We start from the raw sequence: 21,965 nt of genomic DNA on the forward strand, positions 1-21,965 counted from the left end.
AAAGAACAATACAGGGGAAATGGTGAAAAACTTTTTAAAAGGGAAGAAAAGGCTTTGCATCACCATTCAGTAATCACAAATTAAGTAGAACCAGAAAGGCAGAAATATATTCTTTCTGTTTAATAGTGATAAGTTTGCTTCTATTAATCAAACTTTATTTATAAAAGTTTAAAAAATCAGGGTTCATACCTGCTATCCACAGGGACCCATAAAATATTTATTTATCATTTTAAAGCAGTCAAGGTTTGCAAATGCATATTTCATCTACATGTATAATGACCGCAAGCTTTAAACAGTGTGTAAAACAGGTGAGAAATTAAAGCTAGTGAAAGGATCTTAAATACTGAAACCATCATAGGAACTTTTTGATGATGATGGTCTGACAATTCTGCATTATTTCAGGCAAAAATAAAGTGATATGTATGAGAATGTGATCATTATACACAACTATATTTTTCTCCATTTAGGTAGATACCATTTGCATGGTTGATGATTTTAACAAAACCTATACATTTCTAAACCATGTATTAAAAGATACAAAGTGAACTACCAGTAATTCATATCCAGACTTATAACTGCCAAAAGAGTGCAATATTCATTTTGGCACTACAATGGCCTAAAACAAACATTTCTATTAAAAATGTCATAATTAGATAGTAAATAAGTGAAATAGGTTATATGTGAAATTGTGAAATGAAAATATTATGTTTATGTCAATGAGTTTTGAGTGGATTCTTTCTGCAATTTTATGAATGACATACCACTTTAATAATATTCACATATTTCCGTTAACCATAAAAAATAACTTGTGATACTGATCAGAAGACTAAATTAAGAATTTGAGGTTACAAAAAAAGAACGCTAAAAAAACAAAAGAGAAACACACAAATGTTGATGCCAATCAGTATATACTGCAAAGATAGCATGTATAGATAAAGTGCCTTAAAATCTGAAGGAAGAGAGAATAAGTTGTAAGCAGAAGTGTTTGCATGCATAAGGGTTTTTATCGGTGCCTTTATCAGCGCCAAGAAGGAGCCGGGCAGACTTTCCTGTGTGCCCAACAAACCCTAATAGAGTTATCTTTCAATGTTGTTAGGAAACCAAGCAACACGAGGTAATAACGGAGAGGAAGGAACAGTGACGGTGGTAAGACCCCATCTATTGGGAGTACTAATTAGCAAATCCTCAATTCTACATATTGCCCTCATGCAATAAGATCACCATCTAGTGCTACAAATTGTTCTCGATAGTTGTGGCTACATGTATGGACCATCGACTACAGAACCTGTGACCGGAGTCCAATAATAGCATGTAGATCACACGCTACGTTAATATTTTCTTGTTCTTTTATGACTTCCAAATATTACAATTTATCAGGTTTTTATGAGCTATATTATATGCAAAATCAATAAAAAGTAAGATATAATTAGCTAACGAAATACATAAAAGAAGAAAAAAAAGAGTTGCAGAAATATCAGAATACGTCCTTCCTGAAAAAATACTTTTTATGACTCCACAGCCTACCACACAGGTTATCTCGAGTATGGAGTGCAGGAAGCTGCAGTTAGAGATAAACTGTCAAAAAGATTCTAAATAGTTTTGATTGTCAAATATCATGGGGTTATTTGAACAAGAGAAGAAATATTGCTTGAAGAAAATAATCCTGAACAGTTTGTAGGCCAAAATACTGTTCATGACCTGAATCACAATCCTCTTCAATTGGTCATGAACCCACAAGACACTTCTCACTGAATTCCCTTACTGTCATAAAAACTAAATAAGTTGGCCTACACATTTTCTAATTAATCTATCAAATTTTTAATCAAAATATCATACCTTTTAGTTTGAACAAATAATATTGTTGGGATGGTACACATTTGAATGCAATAACTAATTGAGATTAACACTAAGCTCAAAATTTTTGGAAGCCTAAGATAGAAAAACAGATCATTCAAAATCAATTACTGTTTAATCCTTATTTGTCATTGTAGATTCAATGACTCAGTGCACACATTATTTGATAATGTGAATATTAAAAGAACTTTAAATAAAGTCTCATGAAATGCAATTTAATATCTTTTTTAAAGACGTGACACATCCTTGACTGACTGACTCACGAGATGTCATGACTTTGGTGAATATTACTGAGCTTTCTTTTCACAATCGGGACTTTGAATTAAGATGATATTGCTCATTTCAAATTCCCTTAGGCTGGGTTTCCGACTTTTAATTGAAAGTGATTAAGTGAGGTGTTGCTGCCAACATCAATCTGGGTCTAGGAATTAACAAAAGTTAGCTTCACAAAATTACACAGCAAAAGGTAAAATTGTGCTGAGCATTATCTTGATTTTCAGATAGAAACTGATATTTATATGTATAGGGTAATGGTGAATGAATATATAAACCCACCATCAATATATGAGTAATGGCTGCCAAATTTATAACAAAGTTTTTATGTTCTAATACCTAAATGTAACATTAAAGGTAATAGTTTTGGGAAATTTCGAAAATTGGCTGGATAGGGATTCTTTACAATTTTGATATACTTGGATGCCCCTGTGGATGTATTATAAGCACTAGAAAATTTAGCCCCCAAAACACTTCTGCTTTCGAGAAAAATTGAATATAAAATTTAACTGGTGCTCCCGGTAAATTTTCCAAACGGGAATAGCCAATCGGTCGATTTTAGTCAAGAAACATTGTTTTATAGCTAAATTAATATCTTGACCTTGAGAGGGAGCTATACAACCTAAAGAGTTTATTATTTACAATTTTATCACTTTAGACTCGATTTCAATCGCGACTATGATCACTGAATATTGTCGGATCGCATATTCTTCCAATATGTTCATTTGAACCAAATTCATGACCCCATACCAAAACTTTGTAATACTTTTTATAACTTGTTCTATAGCATTACCGGTACTAAGCTTTAAGCTTTAAAAAAAGTTATGTTGGAGCCTTTGGGAAATTTATGGTTTTACTAAAATAAAATTGTATAAAACTGGTTGAATAAATTCCATTCACAAAAACCAAAACCAAAATGTTTACAGTAACATCTTGTACAGCTAATTTTCACTATAAAAAAAATTCTAAAAAATTACTAAAATAAAATTGTATAAAACTGGTTGAATAAATTCCATTCACAAAAACCAAAACCAAAATGTTTACAGTAACATCTTGTACAGCTAATTTTCACTATAAAAAAAATTCTAGAGTTTAAACTGGCGATTAATTCTTTGAAGGAATACTGAGAATTTCTCCAATGTGAAAATAGTATGACTTTGTTTTAAAAAGTGCATAAAATAATCTAAAGAGGATGGTTCTATATAGATGGTTGTATGATTGTATTGTCTTCTTAAATGTAATCACAAACAGGAATCTTCTACTCATGTTCTCTCATTTGTTTTAATCAATTATTTTCATTTCAAGATTTCTTTTATAAAGATAACTTTGTCAAAACTAAGCCCAATATAACTCGGCCTTTGAAAAATTATGTTCTATTAAAAGAATTCTAAATCAATTTTTGATGGTAGCTCAGGGTAGATTACTATTGAACAAGAATACAAAAAATATCATTATGTAATCCAGGTCATAGCAAATTCCTGTGTAGCATAAACAACTCATCACTGTTAAACCTACAGAGAAATACATGGGAAATATCCGTTTCTAATGGTCACAACATTCAAGGATAACATCAGATTGAGGTAATGAACATTTCCTCTGCCAGTTTATCCCTAGGGACAACATACTCAAATGTCTCTCCACTCTCAAACCAGACGACTCCTTTTGACCAGTCCCATTTGGAAACTTTACTTCTGTTTGGCCGCTCTCCATGAATTACAAGGACATGCATGCCTCAGGTTACCCCCATCCCCACCTTCGTCCAAACACTACCCCCCCCCCCCCCCAACTCAACGCATCCCTTCCCTTACCCTCTCCACATCGTCAAATTAGCATAACCTTAGTGACCTTCCTATCCATGGGAGATGACCTTCCTCTTTGGTAAAAAAAAAAGTCATGAAACTGCTCTAAAACTCCTCATTTTAGATGCATGGCTGGAACCAGAAGTTATTTGTACATGCCTAATTGAAGGCCTGCTCAATATAGAAAAGATTGAATGTAGACATATGATGAAAACAATTGAAATATTGTTACCAGAGAAGTATTGTTAGCCAAGCTGCTGACATCTCCCCCCCCCCCCCCCCCCAAACAAGGCTTGCTCCACAAGATCCCCAAATCAGAATAAAACTTGACATGGGTACACACAAGTCAAACAAAACTTTCTAAAGAGTAAACAGTGATAAGAAATGAATATTAACAGTACATGTATGTAGAGGATAAAAGATAAATGATTATTTATTTATTCTATTCACAAGACATCCCATCATTTCACCAATATGTAAATGAAAGGATATAATGCGTTACAGGTCTACCATGCAAACCACTCTCCTGAGAGGAGACCATGAGGAGAGACAAACAGACGGGGGCTGGTCGGCCGGAGCCAGCGGGAGAGTAGAAGGTTGCTTACCCATGGATATCTAGCATGTGCATAGTTGGGTAGAAACATGGACGGCTGCTGATGATACGAAGCCACGGTCACAGCTACCGGGACAGGGTAGCCTGACTCCGCCTGCATAGCGTGGGCTGCTTGACTGTACATCTTGATCTCAGCTCAATGACGATTGTTTGTTGCCAGTCTAGGCCAAGATACCGATCCTAATCAATCAAGATTTACTTGTTTGTATGTATTGTAGGATGATTCGAAAAGAGTTTGGGCAATTGTGGATCTAATCACACACTTGGTTTGATGCGAGCTCACTTTCCGTCTTCAAAAATCGTGAGAAGTAAATAATTACAGAGCTTAAAGAGAACAAATATCAATTTGATTTGTTCTGACTAATTCATAATTGCAGCTCTGCTAGATTTGGTTAGTACCTTCCTTTTCTGCTAGGGACCAATACTATACCAAAACCATAGATATATTAGAAGAAAAAAAATATTTTTCATCAATTGGAACTTTCTAAAGATCTTCTCGTTGCCACTATCCCAAACTTTAAAGAACAAGTATTTTTTTAGTTTGACTAATTGGATCCTCTGAATGTACGATTTTCACATAGATCCACTGGTTATCTCCATTCTTTGATGATCAGACCGAATAAGCTAGTCCTTATGAGATGCTAGTCAGGCTAGTTGGTATAGACCTCAAACTCCATGCAAATGTAGCTGACTTCCAAAGCATGTGTCTCTGGTGTTCTCTACAGATCCAAGCTAAAACCACTCCATCAAACTTTAACAAATAAATCAGTGCTGTATATCCAACCAATTTCCACAGAAGAGGCAGCAAAGATACAGCTTCACTCCAAGAAGAAGAAGACAGTTTGGGCACACTGTTTAGTTAGTTGTAGAAGAGAATTGAAGCGCTGATGTAAACACTCTTCACTCTACGTCCATGTGCTCTCTCTCTCTGATCCTCTGTCTACAACCTTATCGCATCGCACAGCAGTAAATGCTTCCACCAGTTACACATCACTTCCACTTTCCCAGCGCTCTCCCTCTCCCTCTCTCTCTATCTCCCTCTCTCGCTCTCACAGCTAGCCCAACGCTTCTACCACCAACTTCCACCAATCTCTAGCCTGGTTAGCTTAGGTAGTAGGGCAATCCAGCTCAACAGATACCGCTCACTAGAAATATGAATATGTCCTCTGTGCTCCAATATGAAAGTTAGGTAAAGTGAATTACACCACTACCAATACCCCAGCAATCACTGTAGGCTGTAGCGTAATACATGTGGGCATTTATTGCTGAGTTGGGAAAGATTTAGGGCTGTATGTTATCAGCCATACTGCAGGGTCCCAGGGGAGAAGGGGAGAGAAAGAGAGAGAGAGAGAGAGAGAGAGAGAGAGAGAGAGAGAGAGAGAGAAAGGGTAGAAGTATTATGTAATAGGCAGAGACATGACATGTCTCAGCTGTTAGATACCTCTTGTCTTATCACTTATTCCAATGTAGTCTACAAATACAAACACCATGTAAATATCAATAATGAGCAGAGTTTTAAATCAATTAACCTTAAATAAGCCAATCCTGTATTCGACTAGAAGTAAACAAAATGGCAGGAATATGGGAAAAATACTTAGCCTGTATAAGAAATATATGAAAAAGCCAGAACACGAATGGCTGTGTCTGTGAATTTAGACTAGATGACAGTAAAAGAGTTACTTATCAATCCATCTTTACTTTCACTGCCTCATGACATGTGAATGATCATTCAAAAATGAGAATTTATGCAGTGTGCTCTTCTCTAATAACATTATTATCAAACTCATGGGTAATGAGTTGGCCATGTAATCATAACAAAACAAAAGACAGGCTACTACAAACTTGTTAACTTCTTGTAAGTTGTAGATCTTTGCACTTCAAAATGATCATGAAGTACCTCAAAAAAGTAGAATGTAGAAATCTAGGAGTGACGGTTTTACCATACTCATTTTTCCAATAGACTGTAGTGTTATAAAAAACCGTTTGGAAAACAAATTCTGAAATTTCTAATTCCAATTATAATGTAGATATCTTGATAATCAGATAGGCGATTGGCGCGTAAAAATCATGGGATTCATGTATGACCTAAAGGTTTATAATTATGATTGCAGCATGAGCTAAATCCAGGATTTTTTTTAGAATCTGAGGCAAAGATATCCAATCCCTTTAATGGTGAATTCTCGAATGAAACCTAGACCCCGTTCTCACTCACTTTGAGTGGTCTTAGTTAGACCGCTCCAGACTGCTCCAGAGGAACGGGTCTTGAGGAACGGTTTGCGAGCGTTCACACTCCGGACAGTTTTTATGGCTCAAACCGCTCCACGAGTCAAAGTGGTCTTGTTGCTATGGCAGCTCAGGTAGGCGGGTCAATTTTTTCGCGCGCGGAATACAAACCGTATGTACCGTACTACATGTTTCGCACCGAAGGTCACTAGCTCACTTCCGTTCAAAGTACGCTTCCGTTCACATTGCACGTTAGAGCGCTCTGGAGCGCTCTTAATAAGATCCGCTCCTCAAGACCACCTCAGAAGGTGGACTTTTGGAGCGGTCCAGAAGTCCGCTTCCTGGACCACTTTGAGCGTTCTCACTCACCTAAGAACCGCTCCTGAGGAGCGGGTCTTAGTTAGAGCGCTCCAGAGCGCTCCAACGAAGTGAGTGAGAACGGGGTCCTAGACGTCTAGGGTAAATCAGAATGTTTTAGTTTAAAAAAAACAATATAAAATATCCACACACAAAAGGGGGAGGAACCCCCTTTTTTTAAATTTCCATCGGGTAAACCAATCCTTTTTTCTCCTTCAAAGACTCTGTTTACTGTATAATTATGATAGAGGAGTTTTTCCCCATAAAGAGAGAAAACGGTATATTGATTCTGAGAAGCGGGTGGAAAATGATCGGAGGAGTAAAGGGAGTATTTTAGCCTAAGGTCAGGAAGTGGCAACGCTGAACTTCCTCTCTCTACACTCCCTAGCGACTCACAGCTACCACCTAGCATGATCAGTCTTCTACAGAGCACTATAGTATACTCGTATTTATTTCAGGTGAAGTTTAGACCATATCTGGCAGCATTGAAGCTATGCTCGTTTCATTTTCTAATAGACAAAATGAAAGACTATGCACAGTTATGAGAAAAGCTTGGTTGTTCAAGGTGAATTTTGAAGAAGAAAAAAATGATTAAAATAAGGGACTGTTCTGAAAATGTTACTACTTAATTCTTGTTAGAAAATGTTGACATTGTGCAAGGCTCACGGCTAAACCAAACTTAATATGGGGATAATATCTCTCTCTCTCTTTCCCTCTCTCCATATGAATTTGTAACCATGGACTCTTCATAAAAGATAACAACATCAATTTACATATTTGTGAAAATTTAACTTTTTACTAAATCTAAAGGTCTTGCACAAGGTATCCCGATACACATATCAGGTGAGCCTTGATGAGAATTGAATTCTTGAGTAAGAGAGCATGAAGTGTAAGTGAGTAGCATGGTGCTATCTACTCATAATATTTATCTATCACAGGCAATGCATTATTGATTTTAGAATTCTCTGGGGATGACAGATGATATTGAGTAGCGATAAAAACTTGAAATTGAAGACACGCCGTGTTAATTTGTCGTGAAGGGGACAAACGACTAGGCAATGTCAAAAGCAACGACAAAAACAGTGCGGCACATCGAGTTATAGATAGTAGCGGCGGGGAGACTCCTGACCGGGCAGGGTGACTATCGTGAACTAATTGAATCATGCAACACACCACGCTTTACGTATCATGATAGCTTTTACATGTGTAATTCATAGATACCTCTTCTTACTCTACTCTTTATCATTTTTCCTTTATTCCTCCTACATCATATTGGTTGTTACCACAAGGGCCTCTTTCCATGATCGCTAAATTGACTAAATATGTATCCTATCCAGAAAACACCTTTTTATAACAATAACAATTTTGTTTAAAGTGACTTTTAAATGATATTTTGTATCCTGCCTTTAAAAAATTCTTTTTGTAACAATAGTGTTTGTCATGGTATTACATCTGAACATAATAATGTCCTCAAATTCTGTTAAAATATTACAAATGCCTATTGCTTCTTTTTTTTTTTAGTCTCTTAGCAAACATTCATTTTCAATTTGTGATCACGAATGATTAATGGCATCACTGCTCTCCCGGCGGGTAACCCTTCATTATTTATTTAATAAACAGCTCTGGTAAAACAATTCAGTAATTTAAATCCAATTACGCAACCATCGACGACAAAAACGGGCACAGTCAGGCCATCACTCTCCCTCTCTGTCTCACAAAGTACGTTTCACTCTCATCACGTCACGCTTCGATGGCGCGAAGATGTTCTACACCTCACGCTGACTGAAGCAGCTACATAGACCTGATATTACCATTAACTAGATTTAATTAAATAATGCCGATAGTCTTCAGCGCATCATTTAATCATGACAAGCACATTGATAACTGGGTGAGACATGAGAGGCTTCTACATACCCCTTATTTAGAAATTATCAATCATATTCAATTGGAATGGTGCTGATAAAACCACATTGCCCAGACATTTGATACAAATGGGTGCATGTATGTTCAAGTCAGGGTGGATAAGAACAAAATTAGATTCAAAAGGGATACAACAAAATATATTCATGTTTTAAAACATGCACTGCAGTGCTAAGTGGAAAGAAATGATGATACATTTTTGTTGATATTGCTATAAGGTTATTGATCCTAACATTTCACATAGGAAATATTGTATTGTTTTCCTCAAGTTCTCATGAATATGAATGTGAAGTTTCATCTTGTTTAGGGTGGCTTATATATGGCTTTTTTCCCTTTAAACATGCTACATAATGCTTGTAAAAAAGTGACCGGGGTAAAATGTCTGAAGTCTACATTTGCTACTAAATCATCAACAAATACCTTTTTTCCCCCTCTTTTACCTTTGTAATTTGGCACACTTTCCAAAGTATCTTCCTCGATCCAAATACAGAACTTTACGGAAATTGTGATAAACTGTTTTTATAGTGGTTTTAGAGGTCAAAGGGCATTAAAACAAAGACACAAAGCCTAGTCATTCCGCTAATGAAATTATTGAAGCGAAATTCCCCTCAGGAAGTTGAGCAATCTCTGACTCTCCTCAAGAGTCCATGGATGAATTATGACTTCTGTGCTTTGAGAACAACACTTTGTTTTCTTTCACTCTCCCTTTCTTTCCCTGTACTTTTTTATTTCTATCATCACCTTTAACTCCTGTCTTTGTATTTCCCCATTCTTCTATTTTCTCTTTAGTACCTAAAGTTTTCTCTTTGACTAAAACTCGGGAATACTTCAGATTTAAGTTTTTGCGGCTTCAGTTATCATGGGCAGTGGTTAGTACGCTAAATTTGCACCCTTATAATATTTATTTATGTAATGCACAAAAGCATCATAATTTCACACTACTATTTTGAAATAGCCATGATATCCTACCTTGTTTGCAGGTATGTTTATACCATCTGACCTTCATATATCAAGTGGGTAGGGAACCTAAAACAGCTTCATGAGATTTTATTGCTCTCAACAAAAAGAGGCCACCAAGTTCATTTATGACCATGTGGTTCAGCTTCCTGTTCCAATTCATTTTTCTTGAATAAAAATGCAAAATGAGCCCCAACATGAGGCAGCCTACCTTATCTACACCATGGGACTTTAAATACAGTCTAGTTTCATAACACTCCCTTTATAGCAACCTTTTGCCATGATGCTCCACATTTTATGATTTTGTTCACCTTTAACAAAAATTATAGACTTGGGGGGGGGGGGCTTAGGTTCAGTCACCTACAGAGGGCTATATCTTCATGTTCCAATTGACACCATCTAACTATGGTCCATGATCTAACAAAGACAATCTAATGCACAAGCTATATCTTGACTACAGCTGCTATTATACCATACCAAACTGCTACCCCCCCCCCCCCCCCCCCCCCCCAAAAAAAAAAAAAAATCTGTTACATGGACATCAAATTTACTTTGAGGCTAGCTATGTGCATCTGTACTACCAAAGCTGGCCATGTTCATGAGGGGGGGGGGGGGGGGTCAGTATGTACTACCCTGCACTCTTCTACTGTATGTATTTCATAGTTTGGGACAGGCATGCAATAACAACAGCGGCAGCGAGAAAGAAGAAGAAAAAACTCTAGGATTTACTATATAATATGAGCTCCCCCATGTAAAATTGAGTAAAGGCTCTCTTCTAGCGCATGAACATCATGGCAAGATGATTGTTTGAAAAAATAAGTGTGGAAATAGACTGGGCGTCCAAAGAGCAGTATAAATGCCTTGATCTGGCTAGAGGGGGCTACAGGCTATGCTGCTACCGGACGATCCATTCTCACGCTTTTATCATAAATGGGGGGATTTGGTACTAATGCATTGCTAGATAACAAACATGATGTGAGTCCTAAACATAAAATCACCCAAATCATTTAGATATATAAGTTTTAATATCGTCATGATAAAAACAAGATGACCACTAGCAACTTTAAAAAAAATAATAATAATCAGAATATTTTGGCAGTAGTGCTGCAATTTTTTGTCTTCTCATTCACAAAGAAAGGACACATTGTATTTAGGATCTTTTTTTTTCTCTCTTCTCCTTCTTCTTCCTTTTTTTTTTCCTGGTGGGATTGAGATGAAATGACTTGCAAGGCAGTGATTTGAAATCAATGGTTTTGATTTCCCTCTGTTTGTCTGAAATATATTTATTTCTAACAGCTTTGGGATGTATTTGGTATAGCTTTGGCCTTGGTAATCAAATACACAAACAACATCTGGAGATGTGATGAGATCTCGCAAGACTCTTGCTCGAATATTTCCCTTTCGTTTGGGTGAGTTCATACCCAACTGGAAATCACGCTTTCTTGGAAGTTTTACGTCTCACATGCTTCAATTTATTCAATCTCGTCAACAGATATTAGATTTTGAAAAATGTTTGCACATTGAAATTGTCCAAATGTGAACAGAACATATTTTATGTTTCTTTAAATTTCAATTAACTTCATGTTCCATCAATTAAATAAATGAAGGAAAAATGGGTGAACTTGGTGAGATTTGCAAAAGATGAACTATGGTATGACAATCTTTCTGTAGTGAGAACAAAAAAGACTTCTAACAACAAAGTAAGAGCTTGTGGGAGAACAATTTCCTGTCAGTAAATTTAATCATATCTTAGACTTAAGAGCCAAAACATGTTTTTCTACATCTTTCTTTAGAATATTCCTTCTCTCTCCCTCTTTTCAATCTTGCCTGTTTTATTTTCTGTTGCGTATTGAGTTGTGTATGTGGAGCAATGAATGTTGAGAAGTTCAGAGTGAGAACCATGTCAACACAGGAAATTTAGTGTGATTGCTAATTTAAGTTTGAATCTTCAGCTAGGCTTTGACGGGTTTAGTTCCATGGCTGAGTGGTGACTGACTTCAGACGCAACAACCTCTTTCACACTACAAGGTTGTACCATATACTGCGCTGAGCAACCCGCATTTAGTGTAAAGTTAGTGTGATTGCTAATGTAAGTTTGAATCTTTAGCTAGGCTTTGATGGATTAAGTTCCATGGCTGAGCGGTGACTGACTTCAGACGCAACAACCTCTTTCACACTACAAGAAGGTTGTACCACAGAATGTGATGAGCAACCCACATTTATCGTGAATTATATGTGAATGATAATTTAAGTTTGAATCTTCAGCTAGGCTTTGATGGGTTTAGTTCTATGGCCGAATGATGACTAACTTCAGACACAAGAACCTCTTTCACACTACAAAATACTTGTACCATAGACTACGCTGAGCAACCCACATTTATTGTGAATTTACTTTAGTGTGAATTTAATGTGATTGATAATTTAAGTTTAAATCTTCAGCTAGGCTTTGATGGGTTTAGTTCCATGGCTGAGTGGGACTGACTTCAGAAGCAAGAACCTCTTTCACACTACAATGTTGTACTGCTCTGTGCAACCTGACCCACAGCTAGTCAATGAGGGCCACTGGCTCCAAGCAAAACTATGTCATAGTCAGAGTTTTACATGGAGAGTGTTACATCCTAGAAATCCTCCATTTTTTAGCCTTCTTATTTATCTTACAAAGCTCCTGTTCAATTTTATATTGTATGACAAGTGAGCAAAGAAAACAAAACAAGGGTGATGTGGCAATTGGCTCCAAAACCTCTGAAAAGGACCAATATCAAATGGGGAGAATTAAATTAAATTACTGGATTCAACAGCCAAATCTATTCTTCTTTTGAAATTGCCCTAATTTTTTTTTTTGACAAACTACTCCATGCCCCCCCTTCTCCTTATATATATATAGAATGAAATACTACAAGTGAGGCTATTAACCATATAAACATACACTGCCTCACTAATGACCACTGGACATTCAAACTCGTTGTATAGATTATTAAATTGTTTTCCGAGAAAATGGGAAAGGAAACTACAATCCTGAGACTAGTAATAATACCAAGTCATTAAATCACCTTACTTCCTGACAAATGTCCTTCTCAAAACATGATGTAATGACAATGCATAAAAGGAAAAAGTACTTCATTAATTCGTTTTGATAAAGATTTGGATAAGCATAAGGAACTAAGACATTTTTGCTACGATTTCTTAATGTTATTCTTACCCTTTCCCACTTGTAATTCATACGAGGAAACATATTCATAACACCTTTAATCAATATGAACTTAGATACAAATCTTCTGTGTTTAGGAAATACTTTAATGTACAGGAAGATTCTAATTGCCTAATCTGGAGATTTATATTTCCAATCTTCTTGTGAAATACACATCAAATTTCTTTTCAAATTGGCAATCAACCAGATCAATACATCACCAAAACTGATTTTAAATCAATTATATTTTTATGAGGCTGCCGCCAAAAGAGTTTAATATCTTTATGAATCTTTCACCTCTCTGCTGGGAAAACTGTTACAAGTTGTTAGAAAAGAAGAAAAAATGATTGCAATTAACAAGTAAAATTATGACACAGGATTAGACTTTCCTGGAGGAAAAGAAGAAATCAGATAAGGGTTGATGGTTATCTTTAATCTCGATTCGAAAAGGAAGGTAAAAATGTCATGGAAGTAAATTGAGCAGAAAAAGAACAAACCGGTGCCTTCCTCTTGCTGGTGAGTTGAGGTCTGTCCTTGGATGTTTTCCTGATTACTAGACTATAAAGTGATCAAAGAGACAAACGTGGGACTCACAGTCTCCATCATACTTCCTCTTCAAAGACACTGTCCGCAGGGACAAACCATGTTGCTGCTTGCTTCAAGACCAAGTACCCAATCATATGCCAGACAAAATGTCCTGCGTAGCTTTCGTTCTTAAAATTTCTTTAAAAGCAAATATGTAATGCCCTCATAAAACCCTACTTTTTATCACCATACATTTCTGAAATGTTATTTTGTGAAAAGTGACAGGGAGAGGGCAAGAGACAAATGCATTAGGGGAAAAATAGTATACCATAAATGGAAAAAAGGGATAACGAAAAGGAAAACAAAGTATTTACATGGACTAAATATTAGGCAATATCATGAACATATTGTTACTGTTCAGCCTAACTGAAAAAGTTATTAAGTAATGTCTTTCAAGCATATCTTATAATTCATGTTCCTATCTCTTTGTCAATAATATCCCTTGGTTTAATTCAAGAACCATAACAATCGCTTTCAACGGATGGGTCATTTATTGAGTAGGGTCTCTGATATGTAACATACGATTCCCAAGTGGAGTGGATCTCCTGTTGGAATGCCATGGTTTAGCAGCATTCTGTCAAAATCTTGGCTGCTACTTATCAGTCAATGGGTTGTCAGCTGACAAGGCCTGACGCCTTGACATTTCACAGCCACGACAAACCAATATGGATGGGACTACATAGTCTATACTCTTATTATTAAAGGGGCACATCATGATTCATGCTAGACTCACAGTCTACCCTCTTTCTTTTAAAGCTGCACACCGCACCGTGAGCTCTATCACACTCGCAACAATGTGCACAACATAGATCAAGGAATGAGATCAAGTGACACTTTAATTAGATGTATGCAATCTTCTAATGAAGCAACAAAAACTTATGCACGTTGAATAAAGCTATCATCACATACCCAGTAAAATATTAATGAAATAAAGTCAAATCCTGGTATAAAGGTTTCCCAATTTAAAGTAGGGGTCAGTGAAGTCTAGTACGACCTGTAGTTTTGAAAATCAAATTCATACTTTGACATAACACAAAACTTTTGACAAGAAAATCTGAATCATCACTCCGACAGAGTACACTAGATTGTCAAATTTACCATACATCCCTGAAACCTTTTATGAAATATTCAAACTGTCAGTGACAACAGAATTATTGGGATATTACAGTGATCAATAAGCCTAAATAACTAGGAGAGTAAGGAATAGCAGAATTTCAATTACTTCTAATAATTTTGCTTTCATTTCTTTGAAGTATAAATCCTATCCAAACACTGAAAAATACAAGTAGCGTTGTCATATCATAGGTCAGGATTGATGAAATAAAAATTCTGATGAGATCTTTACGAACATATTTATGGTGAAGACCTGTAGTAGCTGCTGCGGGCATGCAAAATACCATCCCGCTTTCTTGATTTTGTTTACCCCCATGGAGGTAATGGAAGTGTCCAATTAAAGTCTCCCATATTTCTATTACATTATAACCAGGGAGTAAGATGTTAATGACCAAATAAAAAAAAAGGGTAGAAGGAAAGAGAGGATAAAGATGGGAGGGGGAAAAAAGGGCTGCCTGTAATAACTTTTCCACATGTTGCTGTTTTCCAATGAATGAAGAGCAAGTACAAAATAGTCTTTGAAAACAGGCCTTGAGACTTTCAGTGTTTAAATCAAAATAATCGCTACGATGGTATTTCATGATATATTTCCAACACAGCTGGATATCAATTCTTCTGGGGGTATCAAACTATTTCTTATAAATTTGCATTATTTTATAATTTTCGTTGAGTTGAGATTGATCCACAATATCATGAGATTATTCTTCCTTTTTTTCCTTGATAAGAAATCCAGTTTGCCAGGATAGACAAATATGTATGGGAGTGATATGAGAAAAGTACACATCGCATCCTCAAAGGGATTTCAGAATTATTACCATGTTTATTCTGGTGGCGCTAGCGCTCGTAAATCAGTAAATTGCCGGGCTGATGGAACTCTATTTTCTGAATATTTTTCTCAATTAGCCAATCGAGCAACTTATTATTTCTTGATGATCCTGTTTTTCTCCCCTTCTGGTTATTGATGATATTGTAACATGAAGGAAATAGGACAATGCCAAAAGCAGGGACTTCTTGTTTGGGCTACGGGTTCTGCCGAGACAAAACCCCAAAAGCAGGCCAATTATACGCTCATGTAAATTTCACATTTCATGGTATTCAATTAAACTAATCATCATAGCAGGCCAGTCATGATGACCTGCAATTCAATCAGTAATATGAGATGTTTTTCTTCCATATACTTTTCAAAAGTACCCTATAACAGTGTAGGTCCTATGTAGGGGCCTTATAATCGATCTCGAATATCCAGCGTGAATCATGGCAGTATGAGCGGGGTTTTGTGAGACCAATCTTTTGGAGATAGTCTGAATTAAAGTCTAACAAAAGACCACGGGGAAACGGTGAGAATCTTTATTTTTTTCCCTCAGCAATTAAATTTGTCCCCCTTCTCCCGTTAGCCTGGATGCCCCAAGCCCTAGAGACGACTACACCCCTAAACCTTACCAAGACACCCTGACTATGGTTATATTCCCCAAGGGAGTCCAGGCTGTTGGAAATGATGAGCTCAGAGTACGAACTTGGCGGACATGGAGGATGGTTATTCCATTAGAGTTTAAAGGTCACCTTCTAGATCCTGTACATTGTAAGACTTAACCCTCCTAATCCTGTACATGAATGTAGGGTAACATTTATCGAGTTAACTTTGAAATACAGTTTTTGGTAGAGGATGTGGGACAGTAAGAGAGAGAGAGAGAGAGAGAGAGAGAGAGAGAGAGAGAGAGAGGGAGAGAAGGGAAGAGACAGTCAACAGATAGACAGTGAAACAAGGAGGCGAGAAAAAAAAAAATAGTCAGACTGAGAAAAGTTTGGTATACGCCTCAATGTATAAAGATTTCAATAGCTTTCTGATGCATCAGTATTTACATAACCTGCCTAAGCTAACATACATTCCTCTCTGTATGATTATCCTACAATCCAAACTGGTTCAAGAAAATAAATATCATCCCAAATAGAGTGCATGCATTGTACATCACTATCCTCTCTCTCTCTTTTTCTCTTCATCACCATTGCTCAGGCACATAAGTGTTGGATTGTTTTGGCCACTAGATGGCAGCAGACAGATTTGACTTGTGACCAACATCCACTCAAGGGATTGTGTCTGTGTTTCTTGTACCGAGAGTTCCAGCTCTGGGTTTGACTTGAGGGTGCAGGATTGCCACCACTCTCACTCATCCAATTCAAGAATCTGTTATCATGGCTCCCAATAGCCTCATCCTCCTCCTTTTCCTCCTCCTCATCATAATCATCATCATCATAACTATCATCATAACTATCATCATAACTATCATCCATCACCAGGCTTCAAATAATCACCATCATCTCATCTCATCCAGCCACTATTGTACTTACAGATGCTAGGGCTTTGCCAAGTGCAGCTCCTGTATGTGAGCTGGAACCTGATGAGTTATTTGTGCCGTTCCCTCTACTACTCGCTGTAACATTAAAAGCAAAGAACACAAATAAATGATTATTATGAAACAATTCAAAATCAAGCAATTACAGGATATTCTAGAATATAATTATAGGGTAATTTTTCTGCAAGCACTAATATTAATTGTAATACTTTTAATCAGCATTCCACAAGCATCTCACAAGATGTGAGAGAACTAATTATCAAGCAGACACATGTGTATGTTAGACTGTCTACAAAGTTTCTCTTTCATCAACTAAACTTGATTTTTTGAGAAAAATATTCAATATCTTTTTTTTCCTGTTCATAACACTTAAATATGATTCTGTTTCATGTCTTACAATTGAATAACAAATCTTCCATTTATCAATCTATGAAAGGATGACAATTCAAAGAAGCAGAAGTTCTCACACAACCCTTTCAAGTAGCCTTAGACACATACATGATATCCAACACTTATAAGAAGTATAATCAATAGGCCTGCTTCATGAGACTGAAGCTGCAAAATAACCCGCTATTTTTAGACTAGGGATATTTTCCCGAAGCTCGGAATTGGGTCTTCACCAGACCTATACGCTCATCACAAACTAGATCGGACGGACGCAAATTAACCAGCTATTTCCCAAATAGTTAGCTATTATAGAAACAAGACCAAGGTTTCTTTGGATATTTTCTCAACCAAATAGCCCGCTAATTGCAACTGCGGGCTGATGAAGACGCAAATTAGCTGGCGAATTTGAGATCGGGCTAGTTAAAATAGCGGGTTAACTTGCAACTTCGGGCTGATGAGGCAGACCTACTGAGACAACAAGTGATTTCAAGTTCGGTGTTTAGGGCTGGTGTTAAGGCTTTGACCTCTGAATATCGTCTACTTCCGGTAGCTAGTGTTGTCGATTTTGCAAAATTGTCGTCTGCTGAACCGACCTTTGTGGCTGGTGTTAATACTTTACGTACAAATGTCCTATTCACTAACACTAGCTCCTAAGGATTAAGCAAATGTTGATTCCAGTTCGGTGTTGGTATTAAGCTATCGATATTGATATCGATATCAGGCTCTTGACTGCTCTAAACACTAACACTAACACTGACACCCAACTTGAAATCACTCAACGTTGGGTTTGTTTGGTGCTACTTACACATGACTGTTTCTGTGCCATTGAGGGGCGGTGATGAGGTGTATGGGGCAGTGTTTGTGGTACCTGGCCTGAAATTCGTCATGGGAGGAAGACTATGAGGGTCCTGACCTGCCGACATACCGCCGCTGCTACTCTGATACTGTAAAAACAAAATACATAATTCAAGATTATTTATTTACAATTATTAACATTAGCAAAATCATCCAAGTAAAAGTGCTTTCTGACATTAGCTACGGCAACAATTGCCATAGGCTTTGTTTTGTCAAATGTATAGGGTTAGGGATAGCATTGCAATTTGGTTTTATGTTAGAATACCGGTATCTATATATAATTATCACATTATTACCAATAGTAAAAACATCCAAATACCTGTTGCTCTGATATTAGCCACAGCAACTATTGCAATGGGCTTTATTTTGTCAAGAGTATAGGGTAAGGGATAGAATTGCAATCAGGTTATGTTTAGGTTTAGGGTTAAGGTTAGGTGTAGTGTCAGGATCTGGGTCTCTGTTAGGAATTCTGACAAGCATTTCATCTTAACCATACACAGGAGCGGTTGTCTTAGAACCCTATCTACCATGCTTATTTCATCTAAACCCTACGCTTCCTCTGTTTACCTTGATTTTCTACATTTTTTTTTAAAGGGATTATTTAATAAACAATCAAGAAGGTAGAGAGAAATACATCAAGGGAGAAATATAAATAGGTACAGACATAACCAAAGGAGAGGCAGGGAGTAAGAGAGGGAGAGAGAGACAGAATGAGATTGAGAGGAGAATCTATATTCCTTTGTTGAGTGTGCATAATCATAATCAAATTTTGTGTTTTGTGACTTATTCATTCATTATTCAGAACCAGTTATTATCAGTCAGTGACCTTTAACCCCCTCCCATTCTTTCTCCAGAGTACATTGTATACTTTAGTGTACTTTCTCATTCTTACTTCTAATGCTTCTGAGTGACACACAAAACTCTTCCTATCCACTTACATGATACAACAAAGTACATTCACAACACTGAAATCTTCTAAATTCCATGTGAAAACATCTCCAAGTGTCAATTTGAAGCTGGAATCTTGTTTACATATCTCGGCCCTTCTCTTACTCTGACCACCCATAGTTTTTTGTTCCAAATTTGGCTCACGACCAGTCAAGTCAATACGAGGTATTTTCAGAATTCGCATTGGTTGATGTTGTCTTATTGGTGGGGCATACGTCTACCTTCATTTCCATCCCTGTTTTATTCATTCTCATCCTATGTCGTCATACCTGGGGGTTGTTACCAAAAAAAAATGGAAACTTTCCAGCCCCCTGACAAGAGTTTGAAAATGGTTATGTTTGATAATTGATTTAGAATGTAAAGCACTGGCGCTAACTCTATTTGAATAGTGACACTGAGGGAATAACTGGTAATAATTGGCAGCCTGGTGGTCTGCCAAACGGAACCTTCCTCCTCTTGTTGATTATGCAAATTTTACCCTTCCTCCTAGCATGTCTGACCAGTGTTACCTGCCAGCTCTCTCATCCTCTCAATTTGAGCCTTTTTCTTTTAGTTCAGTCTATCTCCACATTTGCTGATTTTGTTTCTTTTTAAAACATTCATTGCTCCAACTGGAGTCGTTTTATATATATGATGTACATGTTCTATTATTGTATTGTATGTATGTTCTTTATTTTATGTATCTCCCTATGTTTTGCAATTGTGGAGAAATAAATTGAACTTGAACTTGAACTTGAACTTGAACTTGAACTCTACTTCCAGTTATTTTGCTTGTTACATTTCTTTGTTTGTCCTTCTTTGTTCTATGAAAACAAAAAAATGTTTTCCAATTATAATTAAATCCACTTTTCATGTAACACCATGTTTTATGAGTTCAGATGAAGCGACTATACCGCATTATCACCAGTAAATCATATGATAAATTCATTATGAATCTAAAACAGAAAAGTAATTTCTAAATTTAACAAATCTGATTTTTGTTTTTTATAGTCCATGTAGGCCCCTTCTAGTATATATTGATCTCTTCTATGACCTTGACTACCCGTATTTAAAAACACTTGTTACATGTAGGCAGGACAGGGGATCAATTGAACAAGGTTAGAGCAATATCGTTCTAGATTTCTCATCAAATTTGTAACAAAAATTAGCAACATTTCCTGGAAACCTCTTCAAAGTTCTTGGTTAAAGTGATATGAATACATGGACACATATCTTTAACATCCAAGCACGCTCACTCACGATCTCGAAAGCCTAAAAGGAAACAATGCATGTGGCTCAAGTAAGATTCAAGTTGATGCAGTAAAAGTTTGTAGCCACGTAAGAGCTTGGGCTTATAATTTCATAGAGTTTGGTATTCCCTCATGGCCAATGGTAATTTATTTACCATCCCATCAGCACAAACGTAGTGGAGGGAAAAAAGAAATGAGCGAGACCCCAAAAGCAAGAGACAGAGAGAGAGAGAGAGAGAGAGAGAGTAGGCCTGAGTCAAACCGTTTAACCGACGGTTATCCGACCGCATTCATAAAAACCGTTTAGCATTTCTCGCTCCGGTTAACCGTTATTTGCATATATTTTGGAATGTGCTAATAGCCGATGATAAAGATAATCAAAGAAACCGCAGTGTAATATTACACCCTGGCCGCTGCGCGCTAGCTTTCTGGCAGCAGTAATCCCCATGAATGAATTTGTAAACAATAAAACAACCAGCCCCCTTCTCTCTTTTCTCACCCTCTTTATTCCCTTCTCTCTGCAATGTGTTCATCGCTCATGTACCTTTTCTTATTACTGCACTCTCAGCTCACAACTTTCTAAATGTTTACACATTCGATGGTCAGTTCCTCTCACATCCCTTCTCCCCCGAGTCTCTCTCTCTCTCTCTCTCTCTCTCAATATTAATATCCATCCCTTGCCGACTCGCCCCCTAAAATAATGTTCATATTTAAATAAAATTCAAAAATATTGATAACAATAATAATTGAAGTTTTAGAAATATCAATCAACAAAGTCTTGGATATTATTTGTGAGTAATTTAAGTTTTTGATCATTCTTCAATTCAGCCGATTAACACAGCCACCCTTTCTTACTTCGATCTTCACTCATGTCCCTGCCTCGTCCATGCAGGGACATGCAGGGACATGCTAGCCCATATGCTCTCTCAGTCACACACACATGTATACGCACAAACCTCCGGCGCCCAAATACACTGTACATACACACAGATGGAGAGCTCATGCTTGTCACATGCACACATGTGGGCGTGGCTTCTTGACCTCCCACTGAACTGGGTACGGTGAAAGCACGCGCGGTCACCAACCTGTAATTTATGCTGGTATCAAACTCCACCCACATAGCTAGAGAACCTTCCTGATTGGTCACTAACTTGGATCAGCTCATTGCAGGGTGTGTCTTGGGTGTGTGTGATACACACTTCCACATAATTTCATATGGCAATGATACATGCAGGGAGCTCTCTCCCTGACCATGTGCAAACATTGCATTGCAAAGGCATATAAACACGTCACAGATCAGCTAACTTCACAGAG

At 37.0% G+C, this 21,965-nt stretch overlaps 1 protein-coding gene across 11 annotated transcripts in view; it reads right to left on the reverse strand.

Moving 5' to 3' along the window:
- LOC115918274 (transcription factor 12-like) overlaps positions 1 to 21,965 on the reverse strand; it is a 99,955-nt gene that overhangs the window by 40,642 nt on the left and 37,348 nt on the right. For all 11 annotated transcript variants that reach the window (XM_030972193.1, XM_030972196.1, XM_030972192.1 and 8 more), the window contains 2 exons: positions 18,425 to 18,563; positions 17,228 to 17,310 (listed from right to left, as the gene is read on the reverse strand). In XM_030972193.1, coding sequence (XP_030828053.1) covers positions 17,228 to 17,310; positions 18,425 to 18,563 — 222 coding nt within the window. The remainder of the gene's footprint in view (positions 1 to 17,227; positions 17,311 to 18,424; positions 18,564 to 21,965) is intronic.

The sequence above is a fragment of the Strongylocentrotus purpuratus genome, unplaced genomic scaffold (assembly GCF_000002235.5).
Source record: "Strongylocentrotus purpuratus isolate Spur 01 unplaced genomic scaffold, Spur_5.0 spur5_scaffold_6, whole genome shotgun sequence".
NCBI lineage: Eukaryota > Metazoa > Echinodermata > Echinoidea > Camarodonta > Strongylocentrotidae > Strongylocentrotus > Strongylocentrotus purpuratus.